Here is a 17,574-nt window from a genome sequence, read left to right as displayed (position 1 = left end):
AATATGGAGCTTAGTGTGGAATTCCTCAAAGGGTCTGAGTTTTCTTGTAACCAAATCTACAAAATGACGCATCTATAAGGAGAATTATCTGCAGGACTGTGAAAACAACAGCCAGGACTATAAGAGGAAAAGTCTCACACCAGATTATTGACCACAATGTGGTGGATAAGAACAGTCAAAGTAATGAAAAAGCCAACGATACCACTGCAAAAGGTCCCTGTTCCCCGCCACTTTCTCCAGACACATCACAAGCACATGGCTTATCTGGAGGTCATGGCAATTGAGACCATCCACAAGGGTTACCTACTGATAATGAAAGGTTCTCCCTCTTATGTAGGAAGGAGACCTTCTGGATTTATAAGTTTGGTTCCTTATCACCATATGGCCTGAATGAGATCCATAATATTGTCTAATAATCCTCATATCCCATTAACTTCTTTTACCACTTTGTGTGGCATAATTGTTGTCTCTGGCAGACATATTAACATTAATAGTAATATTTTATTATTTTATTATTTATTATTATTATAATAGGAATTAGTTCTTAGAATATGCACAATAGTATACAGGCAAATATTCCCCTTTTTTTATTTTCTTTTTCTAATTGATATGACGATATTTTGTACATTTGTGATTATACTGTAGAGTTTATATTTGATGGCAACTGACTCAATGGCAGCCATAAGCATGGATGGGTTAAGTGGCATCCAGATCTGCATAGCTCCGCCCACTCCCCCGCCCCTCTATTGGGACACATACAGCTTAAATACTCCAGTTGTCTTTATCCCCATGACTTGATAAAGCGCATGCGTGTGAAACACGTAATCACAGTAACTTTACAAGCTTGTGTTCCATGCTGAGACTCAGAGGCTTCCTCTGGTTCTTCCTGCTCCCGCCCACTGGCTGACCTTGACGTCATGCGAGTGCGCTGCTGTGCTCAGCCTGGTTCCCCGAGTGTCAGTATCGTATTTCCCAGGGATTTTGTATTGGCGCCCCTCTATCAGCCCTCACTGCAGTGCTGGATGACCCTTCCATTAATGCCCAGGGACCTTTTGCAGAGGTATTGTTGGCTTTTTCATTAACTTGACTGTTCTTATCCACCACATTGTGGGTAATAAACTGTTGTTACCCTTAATAGACCTGGCTGTTGTTTTCACAGTCCTGCAGATAATTCTCCTTCTAGTGACCACTGGGGGCACCTAGCGTGGTCTTTTGTTTTGTGTATGCCTGTATCTTGCACTATCCAAAGTGTATTTGACAGCTGCATAGGTTTGTCCTGGTCTTCCCATGAATCCATCTATGATCTGTGCCCTCAGCGCTCGGTATACATGTTTGTTTAAAATTATGTAACTGAAATCTATTGGCTTCGGCCCAGGGCAGGATCCTTCCATAGGACAGGGAGTCTGGGATTGAAGGATTATATAAAATGTTAAGCAGAGGAGAACATGGTGAAGAAAGAAAATACCGTGTGCAACATTTTTTCCATATGGACAACATAAATAGCATAGGGGAGGAGGATTGTTTCAGTGGAGAGAACATGGTGGAGTCAGCTGACCATAATAAAGAGCATGGGTGAGGGGGGTAGATAAGCCAAAATTCAATTTCAGACCAGCAACTGGGTGGGTGATGGACAGACCAGGACATGAAAGTCTGGAGGTGGGAGGCATAATAATAATTTAACCACTTCCCACCGGAAGGCCGTCATATGACATCCTGGACTTAAAGTGGTGATATCTGGATGATGGGTGCAGCTGCAGGCATCATCCAGATATCTTTCTTTTCTGCCAGCAATTCCCTATCTTGTAAAAGCCCTAGCTGGTCATGAGCCGTTTGATTTACAGGCTGCGTGAGGGGATGTCCTCCTCCTCTCCGGCTGCCCTCCAGTGCCATAGAGCTGATCATAGAATGGATGGTCCCCGGCCATCTCTATGCTCCTGGGAGGCCGAAAGCAACATTATGACATCACTTCTGGTGCTGTCAGATGTAAATACTGCCAGTTTTTCATCCTGGAAAGCAGAGATCAATGTTTTTTTTATCTCATGCTTTCCAGGGTAGAAGAGATATCTGGGGTCTACGTGACCCCAGATTTATCCATAAAGAGGACCTGTCACGCCTTATTCCTATTACAAGGGATGACATTTCTTGTAATAGGAATAAAAGTGATAAAAAAAATAGAGTTGGTGTACAAAAATAAATAAATAAATAATAATAATAAAAAAGTTTTTAAAGCACTCCTGTCCTCTTGTGCTTGCATGCAAAAGCAAACGCATACGTAGGCTGCACCCGCATATATATATGTACGATGTCGTATATACCACACATGTGAGGCATTTCACGAATGGGTGCAATTCTAAAGCATGACACATGTGTTTGATATCTAACTACTGAGCGTAACATCATCTTATATATTTTACAAAAAATTGGCAAATAAATGATGATTTTTACATGTAGGAGAGAAATGCCAGAATTGGCCCGGATGGGAAGTGGTTAACAGGTCGGTGCTCCCAGACCGCCCCTAGATCTCAGCCAAAGCAAAGTGGATTGTGCTATGCGATGGGACTTATGGTGACATATAAATGTAACAAAGGTACTTTGCAGCAATTTCAGCTGAGAAAGAGGGGCTTGGACCGGGAGAGTCTCCAATAGGTACAGCAGTTTGGGGAGGAACCACATTTTGAGGACATTTACCGTGCCTAGCCAGGAGATATTATACAGTAAGCATCCCATTGTTTCAGGGATAAATGTATGTCATGAAATAAAGAAGGAAGGTTAGCTTAGTATAATGAGGAGAAGGTGTCACATGAATAACGAGGTATTTGAGGGAACAGGTACACTAGTGATACGAGTAAGCGGATTGTAAGGTGCCCAGAGTTGTGGGAGGAATGTTGATAGAAAGAGCCTTGATCTTAGAAGTATTAATCTTATACCCTGGCAGTGTACTCAGGTAGATGATTGACAATTATTAGTAGTTATAATTTATACACAGCATGTTTGTTACAAGGAATGTTTTATTATATATTCAGAGTGGAAACCTCGGGGATGATAATATTGATGTTAAAGAAGAGTATAAAGAGGAGTATGGAGTGATGGAGGAGTTTTCAGAAGGACACAAGGATATGATGGAGCCACCTAATACCAGGAACCCACCAGAGAGATGTCCCCGTCCTCTGTATTCCCGGGATTCCACACAGGAAGATCACACCATCCCTCACTGTTACAAGGTTGGTGCGATGGAGAATCTAGAACATGGACTTGTGGGGATGATGTGTGGATTATTTTATGTGAGCTTATATTTTACAGATGATTTTTCTCTCATTTTCTTTAGGGTGAAGATCTGATAGATATAAAAGTTGAGGTTAAAGCAGAAGAAGAAGAGATGTATGTGAGGGATAATCGGCAGTCTATGGAGGAGGATGGAATAAGAGGGACATTTATAGAGGAGGACACTCCTACAGAGATCAGCACAGGTGGGTCATTAACACTAAATACATTCCTCCACCCATACTGCTCACTGATTGGTCCAGAGTGCCCAGGTCTAGCAAGATCTCTGACCGCAATTTTCCCAGATTTACTTGCTTTGATATCTGCTGACTGTGTCGGGTGGAGGGATATGTCCGTATAGTCTCAGAACCACTTTACTGAGTGCAGTCTCAGGAGATGGGAGGCAGCATGTAAACGTTTAAGCTTGCACTGATTCCTGAATACCAATATTATGAGTCCTGGCCCCCGCACTATATACTCAATGTTGTACATTACATACTCCTGACCCCTGCACTATATACTCTATGTTGTACATTACATATTCCTGATCCCTGCACTATATACTCTATGTTGTACATTACATACTCCTGATCCCTGCACTATATACTCTATGTTGTACATTACATACTCCTGACCCCTGCACTATATACTCTATGGTGTACATTACATACTCCTGACCCCTGCACTATATACTCTATGTTGTACTTTACATACTCCTGACCCCTGCACCATATACTCTATGTTGTACATTACATACTCCTGCACCATATACTCTATGTTGTGCATTACATACTCATGACCCCTGCACTATATACTCTATGTTGTACATTACATACTCCTGACCCCTGCATTATATACTCTATGTTGTACATTACATACTCCTGACCCCTGCACTATATACTCTATGTTGTACATTACATACTCCTGCACCATATACTCTATGTTGTGCATTACATACTCATGCCCCTGCACCATATACTCTATGTTGTACATTACATACTCTTGCACTATATACTCTATGTTGTACATTACATACTCCTGACCCCTGCACCATATACTCTATGTTGTACATTACATACTCCTGACCCCTGCACTATATACTCTATGTTGTACATTACATACTCCTGACCCCTGCACTATATACTCTATGTTGTACATTACATACTCCTGACCCCTGCACTATATACTTTATGTTGTACATAATTCCGATACTGTATAGTCCTAACTTTTGTATCCTATATAATAAGTTGTACATTACATAGGCCTTACTTCTTTTGCACCCATTTTCTACCAGCTGGACATTTTATATCTGATTTGATTGGAGGACAGACATTTACAGTACATGTTGATAATAATGTGATAACATCCTCAAACTTTGGAACCTTAAACAGAAAGTGATATTTGGGGAGTAGTCAATAACCCAATGATGGAGGTCTTCAGAATCAGTTCAGTCTTCATCCTCACTCTCTGACCTCTGGTGGGGCTCAGCCCCGCTGTTATTCATGACTAAATAAGGAAGTGCAGGACTTCTTGTGCAGGGAAGATGGCAATGAGTGATAGAGGGGGAGGGGACACTCGTCCTATAATCCCCTCATCACTGTCACTCCTATAAAAGACAGTTCTCGTTGTTTCCTCACTCTCTGACTAAGGTCCATGAATAAAGAAATGAACTGGTAGGAGATCAGAGGACCCATTTACTGGTTACCTTGAAGGGGGAATTGTAAGATCCTCAGAGACAAAGCTGCCTGATGTGGGCGGAGTCCTGGTTTAGGGGAACCAATCTGCTGATGTCTAGTAATAATCTTTGTATTTCTATTTTAGTACATGGACGGGAGATGAAGAAAACCTCAGTGGATTGTCTCACTTTGTCTCCAGACTGTAAAGTAGAAGATGAGGACATCACACAGTATAGTCCAGGAGAAAACCCGGCGACCTCAAATGTCCATCCGACACCACACAGTGTAGATGGACCATTGTATTCCTCTTATCCTGAGGAACCTCAGACTGTGAGGGACAGTGCCGGACCATCGTATTCCTCATATCCTGAGGAACCTCAGACTGTGAGGGACAGTGCTGGACCACCGTATTCCTGTCCTGAGTGCGGGAAATGTTATTCACAGAAGTCCTATCTTTCCACACATCAGAGATTGCACATGGGTGAGAAGCCGTATTCCTGTCCTGAGTGCGGGAAATGTTTTTCAGAGAAGTCCCATCTTTCCACACATCAGAGATCTCACACAGGGGAGAAGCCGTATTCCTGTCCTGAGTGCGGGAAATATTTTTCAGCGAAGTCCAATCTTTCCATACATCAGAGATTTCACAGGGGGGAAAAGCCATATTTCTGTTTCTTTTTTAACATTTTTCTATTACTGGGCAATGCCGGCATTCTTTTATTTCCATTCATCTGTCAGTGGGGAAGCCCGCTGATAGCTGATGAGTCATCGGTTGTTAAGGATGCCGGCGGCCGGCTTCCAAGCCCCCTGTTTTTAACAACGCGCTATTCTTCACACAGAATTCGAATTAGTCGAATTAGTGGAATTACGATCGTTCTGAAAAATTTGAATTCGTTAGATTAATAAACTAAACAAATTTTACAGAATACAAAAATAAATTTCTCTGTCGCTCATTGACAGACGTAGTCCTCGTTGATACTAACAACTCGGGTTATGCTGCCCTCTACAGGAGTAGGACTAGACAGGAAAGAAAACATTCTGGCCACACCTTAGGGGCAGTCCCAGAGGGTATATCCTCTCTCTCTCTGCTACAGCAAATCAGTTTTTTTCTGTCTAGTTAGGAGTAAGGACCTAGATGCCTTGCTAGGATCTTCGGTCCTGGCAGGATTTTTTTTCTCAGAAAGATTTTTTAGACAGCTTTTTTCTCCAGTGTTCCTGTGAGATCTTCAAGCAAGAAAGCTGGAACTGGGCGACGGGCTGGATGTTGAGATCCAGTGGTCACCCCAGTTCAGCCTACGAGCGCGTGCAGGCCATAGCTCCGTGCTGGGTCGGCCGCGACATAGTCCCACTGGACGGGGACTGGCCCTGCGAGTTAAACGTCTCGCTTAAACGCCAATGACCATGAGTCACGGCGTCCGTATTGGTCGACAGCCCTCCCACCCCGGTGGAGAGGGGTACTGTCAGGAGTTGGCGCCCGCCTGGTTCCGGTATGGTGAGTAGTATGTTCCTCCTTTTCCCCCTGACGGGTTTGTGGTGAACGCGGGCCCCTCTCTGAAATGGTAAGGATGGATCTCCCCTCTATCCTATAACATGTCACAGATCCCCCTATTTGAGTGTGATTTTTGTGAACATGAAACCAGGAGGCTTGGTTTGGGAGCTGACAATCTAATGTCATTTCAAAACTGTAAAGATGACTGAAGTCAGTGGCAGTACTAGAATATTACTGTGATAGTATAAGGTATCCTACCTGTCAGAAGTGTTCACAGGGCGATGGCTAAACATGTATACTGCAGTCCAGATCGCATTCCTCCAGCAAAGGCAGATGCCTTCCGACGGCCCACGGACCGCATATGGCCCGCCAGGGTCCGGTACCGCCGGCCAGGCTGATCACCATTAGGGTGAAGGTTTGTGGGGCTGAGATTCTCCCGCAGGAGACACGCCGTTATCCTGTACAGGCCGCCGCCATTGTCTGGCAGATCGCACGAGGCCGCCATATTAGCGTAGCCTCGTGTCTCCAGCATGGGGGCGGCCATGTTTGAGGTGACCCAAACACCTCGTGGAGCTAGGGGAGGCGCCGGAAAGCGTGCAGAGGGGCGGAGCCGCCTCCTTTGTACCCGGGAAGCCAGCCAAAAGACTTCCTGTCTGTTCTAGACAGTGCTGAAACAAGTTGCATTTGAAACTCTGAGCATCAAGTGGTGAGCCTTGGGGTCTATCTCTCTCTCTCGCTCTGTAGGGGTCCCTAAGCAGGTAACACTGAGGGGCATTGTGGCGCTGGGGGTGTGAAAAAAAAAAAAAAGGTTTTATTTTTTTGGGCAATTGATTTTTTCCGGGTAATATCTGGAATTATCATGGACCCTGCCACACAGGTACCCCCACCTGTTTCCCTCGAGGGGGCCGCGGGACCCGCCAGTGCACAGAGTATGGATGCATTTACAGCAGTTTTGGAGTCTTTGGTGGCTCGGGTGGAGACGGCCTGTCAGGAACGGGGGTCAAGAAAGCGACCCCCGCCTACCCCTATATCATCTGAGACTTCAGATTCAGATTCTGAGATGGTCATTGCAGCTGCAGGTCCCTCTGCAGGGGCTGTTGTCTCAGGTAAAGTTCCCTCAGACAGTGAGGAGGACGTTCATGCTTCCGCCATAGCACAAGAAGAAGCATTGGTGGACGCACTAGTTGTGGAGGGCATGCATCTATGTCAGCGGTAATCCTCAGACGTGTGCTGTGGTTAAAATGCGGACCTAGGTTCCAAAAAGACCTTGGCGAATCTCCCCTTTCAGGGGAATCGTCTATTTGGGGCCACCCTAGATGAGATCATTAAGGATGCCACTGGGGGCAAAAGCACTTTTTTGCCACAGGCTGCTAAAGCTAAAGGACCTCGTAACAAGCGTAGACCTTTCTTTGCCGCCCATAAAGGGTTCGTTCGCTCTGCTGGAGCAAGCGGGAAGGGCAAAACCCCTCTAGGAGGGTTCAAGAAGCGCTGGTCGGACAAACAAAAGACCGACTCAGCCAAACCTGAAGCTAAGGCTTACACAGCCTGAAGGTGCGCCCCCACCCGGCTTGAGGGTGGGGGGACGTCTTCACCGGTATTCAGAGCACTAGATCGAGCATCGATCATTGCTACCGGTGCGATTCTTCCCTTCCAACATTTTAGTACTACAGGGAGCGGTAGTTACCGTTCCCTGAACAGATCATTTTCTTTACCTTTTCCAAAGATTAGTCTCAGTTCCCCACAGGAATCGGATCCGGTTGAGCAGACAGACCAAGGAGCCTCTAGCCGGGTGACTTCGGTCTCTAATGTTCAACCAGGAGAAATCATCACTCCTGATAGGAATCAGGTGTCTGATAAATGTGTGGGAACAGAGAACGATCAGACTTTGTCGGATTGCCTGGGCCAGGTAGCTCTAGGGCAGCCTGGTTCGGATCCAGTCAGGCAATATCAGGGTGATGACTTAAGTCAATCACCAAGGATTTTACCATCTGTGTCTTCTTCAGAGCATCCCGGAGGCGCGGAGATTGGTAACGTGCGCCCACGATCCTCCAGCGGACGCAGCAGACGCGCTGAACGGCCTGTAAAGGCAGTGTCAGCTATTAGAGGTATTCCCTCCTCTCAGATTGCTGCTGAGATTTCTCCGCAGGATGGAGATGGAGGGAACTCCAGTTATCCTGGAAATTCTAGGCTAGCCTCGTCAAGCCGGTCAGGCCGATTTGGACATGCTAGTCGCGAACGCCGCTCCTTGGAGACTTCCTCTCAGGGAGGGTCTGCGGTCTCAAGGACCGATCTTCCATTGTGCTTTACAGTCGCTGGTTTTAATGGCCTGGCCATTGAGACCCAGATAATGAAGGACAGAGGGTTGTCAGCTTCAGTTATTCCTACTCTAATTAAGGCAAGGAAAGCGACTTCCAGCAAGGTCTATTATCGCACATGGAAGACTTATGTCGCGTGGTGCGAATCTTTGGGATTTCCTCCACGTACCTATTCGGTGACCCGAATATTGGCTTTTCTGCAAAAGGGGGTTGATCAGAAACTATCCTTGAGCACCATCAAGGGTCAGGTTTCATCATTAGCAATCTTCTTTCAGAAGCCCTTGGCTACTCATTCCTTGGTGCGGAATTTCATTCAGGGGGTGCGGCACCTGGCTCCACCAGTCCGCGCGCCCTTACCGCCCTGGGATCTTAATTTGGTTTTGTCGGTTCTGCAGAAAACTCCCTTTGAAAACATCAGGGAGATTCCCTTGCTTACTTTATCCCAGAAGGTGGCCTTCTTGGTGGCTATCACTTCTGCACGCAGGGTGTCAGAACTGGCTGCATTATCATGCCAGTCCCCATATTTAGTGGTTCATAGGGATAAGGTAGTTCTTCATCCGAAGTCATCCTTTCTTCCAAAGGTGGTTTCAGACTTTCATCTGAATGAAGATATTGTGCTACCTTCCTTGTGTCCTCAGCCCAATCATCATCGGGAACATGCGTTGCATTCCTTGGATGTGGTTCGGGCAATCAGGGTATACCTGAAGGCTACGGAATCGTTCCGTAAGACGGATTCACTTTTTGTGATCACGGATGGCCCCAGAAAGGGGTTGCCTGCATCTGCCGCAACTATCCCCAAATGGATTAGACAGACGGTGGTACAGGCTTATTCTATTAGGGGACGGAATCCTCCGTTCCCTGTTAAGGCGCACTCCACTCGAGCGCTCAGTACTTCCTGGGCCTTCCGCCATCAGGCGTCTGTGGTCCAGGTATGTAAGGCGGCCACTTGGTCGTCGGTACATACCTTTACAAAATTTTATAAAGTTGATGTGATAGCATCGGCGGATGCCTCATTTGGCCGCAAGGTTTTGCAGGCCGCAATTTGAGGAGACCGGTGGTCTACCTCGAGGGTTTTTTTCTGTTGGAATTTCTGTTGAGTCTCATCTTTGATCGATGAGCCTTGAGAACTTCTAGTTGGCACCGGTTGGGCCTTCTAGATTGGATTTTTGTTTTCCATTTTCCCACCCCTCATTTGTGGTACTGCTTTGGGACGTCCCGAGTTGTTAGTATCAACGAGGACTACGTCTGTCAATGAGCGACAGAGAAAAATGGATTTTTGTAAAATCTTACCGTAAAATCCTTTTCTCTTAAGCTCATTGACAGACGTAGTACCCGCCCCTCTGTTTTGAGTTGGGTTGGGTTAAATTCTCTAAACACTGCTTTGTGACATAACTGATTAGCTGTAGCAGAGAGAGAGAGGATATACCCTCTGGGACTGCCCCTAAGGTGTGGCCAGAATGTTTTCTTTCCTGTCTAGTCCTACTCCTGTAGAGGGCAGCATAACCCGAGTTGTTAGTATCAACGAGGACTACGTCTGTCAATGAGCTTAAGAGAAAAGGATTTTACGGTAAGATTTTACAAAAATCCATTTTTATTGAAAACTAAACAAAAGTAAACAAATTCCAAAACCAAACTAAACGAATTCCATAATGATACAAAATTAGTAACATAACGAATCTATCCGAAACGAAACAAATGTTTCCATTCTGCACATGTCTCCTAAGCACACCCAGCCCAGATATAGCAGTTGTGTTCCTGCCTCTGGGATCCGGGTCGCCCTGCAGATGCATTGATTGCCCTGTGGAAGAGGTCTGGGACACATGAGTATGTTTGGCTTGAGGTCAGCAGAAGGGAGCAGAAGCCATGCGGGTTGCTAGGGAGTAACCAAAAGGAAAACATATGGAGAGGACTCTGCTCTCTGGGTGATCGATGTGCATTGCAGCATTTTATCAAAGTTTGGTGCAGTCGCCTACCTTTGTCTTCTTTTCTGTCCTGAGGAGCAGGGGCGGCCCGTCCATTGGGGGTGCAGGGGCGCTGCCCCCCCCCCCCCCATCCATGCGCTCGGCCCCCTAATCTGCATGCAGGGCGCTGAACTCATGGATTCCAATAGGAGATCTTCTTTTTTCTGAAGCATGTGAGTAAAGCCAGAGGCTCTAATATGTTTCAAAAAAGGGTGGGCTCTGGGCACAGAGCACTGCGCCCTGAGCCCACCCAGTTGTGTGACAATAGCGAATGAATATTCCCTATTGTCACACTGACTCTCCTCCCAGCCAATCAGGAAGAGGCATCGTATTCCTCTTCTCTTGAGGAACCTCAGACTGTGAGGGACGGTGCCGGACCATCATATTCCTCTTATCCTGAGGAACCTCAGACTGTGAGGGACAGTGCCGGACCATCGTATTCCTCTTATCCTGAGGAACCTCAGACTGTGAGGGACGGTGCCAGACCATCGTATTCCTCTTATCCTGAGGAACCTTAGACTGTGAGGGACGGTGCCGTCCTTCCAACAGATAAGAGGTTCTCCTGTACTGAGTGCGGGAAGTGTTTCCGTTTTAAATACAATTTTAATGTGCATAAAAGATCTCACACCGGTGAGAAGCTGTATTCCTGTCATGATTGCAAGAAATGTTTTCTACAGAAGTCCAATCTTTCCACACATCAGAGATTTTACACAGGGGGAAAGCCGTATTCCTGTCTTGAGTGCGGGAAATGTTTTTCACGTAAGTCACATCTTTTCACACATCAGAGATTGCACACGGGGGAGAAGCCGTATTCCTGTCTTGAGTGCGGGAAATGTTTTTCAGAGAAGTCCACTCTTTCCAAACATCAGAGATTGCACACTGGTGAGAAGCGGTATTCTTGTTCTGAGTGCGGGAAAGGTTTTTCACGCAAGTCATATCTTTCCACACATCAGATATTGCACACGGGTGAGAAGCCGTATTCCTGTCCTGAGTGAGGGAATTGTTCGTCAGTAAAGTCTGATCACCAAAGACATGGATGAAGTGTTGTCCCGTGTTGGTCATCGATTCAGGAGAAAAATAAAAATGGAGTCCTTACCTTTCATTGGCTGAGTACATTTTGTGTGGGAAGATTTCACAAACACTTACAGATCTGGTTGTTATAAATGTGTTGATGAAATGTGACCCGCATTCCCCCAGTCATGGCGAATTGGGATTTCCTATAATGGTCAGTTCCATCTTGTGGACTTATCCTTACCTGCCAGTCTTCATGCCGGGATAAAGGGTCTGGTATGGATTTTGGGGGAGAACCCACACTGGTTTGTTTTTTTTTTACAGTTTGGTCCCCCAAAGGGTCTGGCTTGGACGGGGGGGGGGGGGGGGGTCAGGAACCACACTTTTTTTTTTTCTATTTCCAGGCAATGCCGACATTTTTTCTTTACATTCCTCTGTCAGTGGGGAAGCCCGCTGACAGTTGATGATTCATGGTTGGTAAGGATGCGGTTGGCTAGCTTCCCGGCTTGCTGTTTAACAGCCAGCTATTTCTTCACACAGAATTTGCATCGGTCGATCGCTTTTTTTAACTTATCTGAGTTTGAAAAGTTGGAATTCGTTTGTAATGAATTTCGTTGAAATCTGTTAAAATTATTTTTGTTTATTGATTTTCTATTTCATTTGGAGATTTGGAAACATCTAAATCTAGGAATAACCAAAAATGTGTCCGAATTTGTATGTCAAAAATTGTGGGTGTGTGTGTTTTTTTTTTGTTTCATAAGAGTTTATAGATGTAGCACCTTCCTGGACAGATGATAGATAGCAGATGTGGTTTTGGCTTTTTCTGCTTAACAGGAAGGCAGCAGGTAAAAGCATTGGAACTCTCTGCTTATCAGGGAGTGGAATCTGCTAGTCAGGTCTGTTGCATGTGTTTATGTGTGATTCATGTGGGCTGAGAGAGTGTCCCCACTGTGTCCAATGGAGAGGCACATTGGACAGTGGAGGAAGCCCAGCCACTGACACACAGGCTTTCATACCGTCCCATGGGTTTGGCACACAGAGTGGTGCATCATGGGATGGGGTATAAAAGCCATGAGCACATGTGGCAGGAGGTCTTTGGGCGGGAAGTCAGGTCCCAGAAGGAGGGTGACGGCTGTTTTTCCTTCTGTAGCTGTGGATGGTGGTCACAGGCAGTCGGCCTGGTGAGCCAGGGTGTAGAGCTGAACCAGAGGTCCGGGGGAAGCTGACTGGTGGAGTTGGAGACAACGGAGACTCTGGAAAAACAGTGTCCGTGAGTACAGAGGAACTTGTTCATGGGTCTGCCCAGGAAGTGGACCACTCCAGGGATAGTCAGTGGATGGTTGTCAGCACACACCCTGAAGATACATGACAAGTGTAGCACTTCCCCCGTAGGAGCTGCTGAAATGGGTTCCCCTGGGTCACTATAAGCAACTGGTGATGGTAACTTAGGAAGGGGACCACTTCCAGTGTTAGTCAGTGGACAGGTGTCAGCACACACAGTGAGAGTGAAAGGGGTTGCCAATGTATATACCCTGAAGATACATTACAGGTGTAGCACTGCCCCCGTAGGAGCTGCTGAAACGGGTTCCCCTGGGTTACTATAAGCAACTGGTGGTGGTAACTTAGTACTTACAGTTTTAAGTTCAGACAAGGATCAGTCCATGAAAGTTGGTTTTTGTGTTTTATTTCAATTAGAATGGGAGAAGGGATGAGTGGGATACTCCAACTATGAACTATGCACAATTGCTGAGGACACTAACTGTAAAGAGTGCGCAAAAGGCCACTGCTTCACCCTGCTACTGAAGTGAAGATCTAAAGGGTGAACTATTTCTTAAGTACTCTTCAGGGTATAACTTAGCACCCCCTTCTCACTTGCTGTGTGTGCTAGCTTCTGACCATTGACCTCACTGGAGTGGTCCCCTTCCTAAGCAGACCCCTGGCAAGCTCCCGGGTACTCATGGACACTGTTTTTCCTCCGGTCACTCTGTCTTTTGCTCCACTGTCAGTATCCTGGACCTCTTAGCTCAGCACCACACTCTGGCCCACCAGGCCGACTGCTTGTGACCACCTTCCTTGCTGACAGGAGGAGAGACAGCCGTCGCTCTCCTCCTGGGACCTGGCTACCCGCCCAAAGACCTCCTGTTACATATGTCCCCGGCTTTTATGACCTATCACACGATGCACGGCTGTTGTGCCCTCCCACTGGGACAGCCACAAAAGCCTGTGTGTCACTAGCTGGGTTTCCTCCACTGTCCAACAGGCTCCCCTATTGGATACAGTGGGGACACTCCCTCAGACCAAGTGAATCACACATGGACACATGTAACAGACAAAACTACTCATCAGGCTCCCCTGATAAGCAGATGGAGCAGCCCAAATGCTTTTTCCTAGCACCTATCTAGGAGGGTTTTACACAAGCAGGAACATTTATTCTATCTTCACTTCAGTGCCGGGGTGAAGCAGCGGCCAGTGGGTACCCCCAATTTATTGAGGCAGATATGGCCGCCACGGACGTTCCCCATCCTAATGGATCAGTGTCCTTGCATTCTGATGGTGAAGAGGACCACTAATTTCCATAGCAACTATGTTTATTTTTTTGTCCCTTGACTATTCATAGTGCATTTCTGCCCACCCATTTCCTGTGTGTTTTGTTCAGTGCCTGTTGTAAACTTGCAGTTATCACTGTTGTACCATTTTATAATTTTTACCATGTTTACTTTGTAGTTACATTTCTGTAGATATTATTCCATTATTAAATTTCTTAATAACATAACAAAGAGCCAACACCTCTGTCCAATTATATAGGATTTATTTTTATGTTTGCTTTATGTAAACAAGTATCAAACTTGGTAACCAAAGAAAGAAAGAAGACCTTAGGTCTTCAAAATACAAAACTCTGATGCTTGCATGTAAAAAAAAAAAAAGGTTTTCAGTTTCAAGTATATGTAGCACTGCCCCCTAGAGGACTGCTGAGAATTGCACTTTCTGGATTCCCCTGGGTTACCTGTAGCAACAGTCTATGGAAACATATAACTTTAGATGCTTGGCCCAGACAATGAACAATCCAGGGGATTTGGTTTTTGTGTTTTATTTAGAACTGGGGTGGGAGAAGGGATGAGTGGGATACTCCGACTATGAACTATGCACAAATCTGAGGACAACTAGCTGTAGTGTGCGGCAAGGCCGCTGCTTCACCTTGCCACTGAAGTGAAGATAAAGAATATGATTCTGTTATAGTTTCTTTTCAGGGTCCGAACTTGGCACCCCCTTTCTCACTTGCTGTGTGTGCTGGCTCCTGTTCACTGACTCTCCACTGGAGTGGTCCCCTTCCTGGGCAGACCCCCGGCAAGCTTCCCGGTACTCATGGACACTGTTTTTCCCAAGGTTGCTCTGCCTTCAACTCCGCTTGTCAGCATCCACTGGACCTCCTGGCTCAGCACCACACTTCTGTCTCACAAGACCGACCGCCTGTGACCACCTTCCATACAGACAGGAGGAGAGACAGCTGTCACCCTCCTCCTGGGACCTGGCTTCCCAGCCAAAGACACCCTGTCACATGTGCCCTTGGCTTTTATAACATATCCCAGGATTCACCACTGCTTGTGCCAGCCCACTGGGATAGTCATCTGTGTCACTGGCTGGGTTTCCTCCACTGTCCAGCAGGCTCCCCTATTGGATACAGTGTGGACACTCCCTCAGACCAGATAAATCACACATGGACACATGCAACAGGCAGAACTACAGAACCGGCTGATAAGCAGATGGAGCAGACTATGGTTTACCTGGCACTCCCCTGTTAAACAGGCAGAACAAACTATCCTCTCTTCCTAGCACCTATCTAGGAGGGTTCTACATCTATAATATTTTGTTTGACTCCATATTGCAGGTGTGATATCATGAGTCGCAATAAACCCCTTGCATAAATCACAACTGTACCAACTACTGTGTAGTATTGTGTATACAGTGGCCACGAATATTTCTATAACAAAAAAAAATTGGGTTCTGAAACGCACAAACTTCAAAGTGTGCCCAACCTCCATCTGAGACATGTCCCATGTAAGATGCATCATTAAATTGTGTGGTGTGATTTTGTGTTGGTAACCTCTCCTTCATCTCCTCCACTTCATTTCCAAAAATAAAAAAATGGATTTGGTTTGGCAAGATTTATCAGGATCTGTAAAAAGTATACTGGCATTCATCTTACCTGGACACATTCTGGTTTAACAGGCTGTGTGCAGACAAGATGGCTGGAGCTGAGGACATAAAGGGGGGGTTGAGAAGGTAAAATTGAAGCAATTTGACCATGCCACGATAGAAAACCTGCCTTTAGTGAGGATAGGATACATAAGAATCAGCAGGAGTTTGGATATATCTGATTACAGCAGAGGTATCAGTCTGATTAAACCACAATATAAAAATAAAATAGCCATAGAAATAACTAATTAAAAGCTGTCAACAAAACTACAAACTTTCATAAAGCGGGTAAGGAGAATGCAGGGAAGAATGGCTTGGTTCCCTGCCCACATCTATGGATGATTCAGATTGGGAAGATAAAGTGGAGGGTGGAGGACAGGGATTTGGCTGCTCATACATTCTTTGTAAACCCTGATGAGATTGGAAAGATGTGTACATTGGTGGGGATCCCTGAGTAAGGGCTCATGACAGGTGTACTGTTATAGTAATTGTGATGGAAAAGGACACCCAGACGGGGTATCTCGTCCAAGAAGCTGCTTCCTAAGCAATCTGGAACAAGGGATCCATGAATCTGGCTATAGTTACCCCAATAACTTGACAGTACAAGTTTTGGAGTGAAACCAGAATGAACTGTTTTTTGAAACACATGCACAAAGAAAATATACACTCTGTCAACCCCTCCCCCTAAGAACCAATACACACAAACATTAATGTCCCATAATAAACTTACTCAAGGCAGACAGGAACAAAAGAACAATGGAATGCAGGTATTCAACAATAACAAACCCCCACCCCACTAGCAAGGGTCTGAAGCACCTTTGCAATATCCTAGCAATCTGCAATATACTGTATCTTCATATATTTCCTGAGGGACACCTTTCAGAAATATCATTGTCCCAAGTGAAAGAGGCCCTTCACTCTTTCAACACAAACCACACGTATGGAACCCAGGATAACCGGGGTAAAACAAAAGGCTGAGTCCAGTGGGGTTGTACAGCGAGTCTGATTAATGCAGACCCGACTGGGGTTCTTGGTCATCCTGTGCCCCTAATAGACACAGGGTGACTTACACATACGAGGAACAGGAGAAGCTGGACAAGTAGTCTCCCAACCTCCCCCAAAGCAATCTGGGTTCCACAAGCCCCCCAACCAAAGTGACTCACAACACAGTAATGGACGGGCAGTGATTTTGTAAAAGAGCCACTTGGTGTATGAAAACCCAATCCCCATGGCTGAAATCTACGAAATGGGCGTTGCATTGCAAGCAGAAACTATATACATAATATATGCATATATATCACCCTTGACGTCAGTACGCTTATCAAGAGGGACCTCCCTGAATACAGACAGTAACATTCTGCAAATCATCACATCAGGGTCCGCGATCTTGAGGAATTCATCATCATCTTTTGAGGTAGAGGCTTGAGAATGGTTTCTCATTTCTTCAAGTAAGCGATCAAAATATTCTTCAAAAGGGGGCTCTTGCTGAGTACGACGTGTTCAACGGGTGGTGGAACCTGACTGGATTCTCCTATCAATATTTTCCTGTAAGAACAATGAGAATACAGATGAGCTTTTCTACATAATATGTCACTGCACTTACACCATCTGCCATTTTTTATAGGTGTCAACAATAAGTGGTTTGTAGATGGATGTTGTGATATGACAAT

The 17,574-nt window shown here is 45.7% G+C and overlaps 3 protein-coding genes across 3 annotated transcripts in view; 1 reads left to right on the top strand and 2 right to left on the bottom strand.

The window, feature by feature from the left end:
* LOC309550239 (uncharacterized protein) overlaps positions 1-17,574 on the bottom strand; it is a gene marked incomplete at both ends in the record, with an annotated part of 1,760,330 nt that overhangs the window by 638,088 nt on the left and 1,104,668 nt on the right.
* LOC309548798 (uncharacterized protein) overlaps positions 1-17,574 on the bottom strand; it is a gene marked incomplete at both ends in the record, with an annotated part of 266,454 nt that overhangs the window by 47,367 nt on the left and 201,513 nt on the right. The window lies entirely within an intron of this gene.
* Positions 157-17,574, top strand: part of LOC309548802 (uncharacterized protein) — a gene marked incomplete at both ends in the record, with an annotated part of 29,684 nt that continues 12,266 nt past the window's right edge. Inside the window, 2 exons of the mRNA XM_082248744.1 lie at positions 157-333; positions 11,377-11,458. Of these exons, the coding sequence (XP_082104870.1) occupies positions 157-333; positions 11,377-11,458 (259 nt within the window). The remainder of the gene's footprint in view (positions 334-11,376; positions 11,459-17,574) is intronic.

This window comes from Pelophylax lessonae (assembly GCF_965119305.1).
Source record: "Pelophylax lessonae genome assembly, chromosome: 3".
Classification (NCBI taxonomy): Eukaryota; Metazoa; Chordata; class Amphibia; order Anura; family Ranidae; genus Pelophylax; species Pelophylax lessonae.
This window is presented reverse-complemented; position numbering and strand designations above follow the sequence as displayed.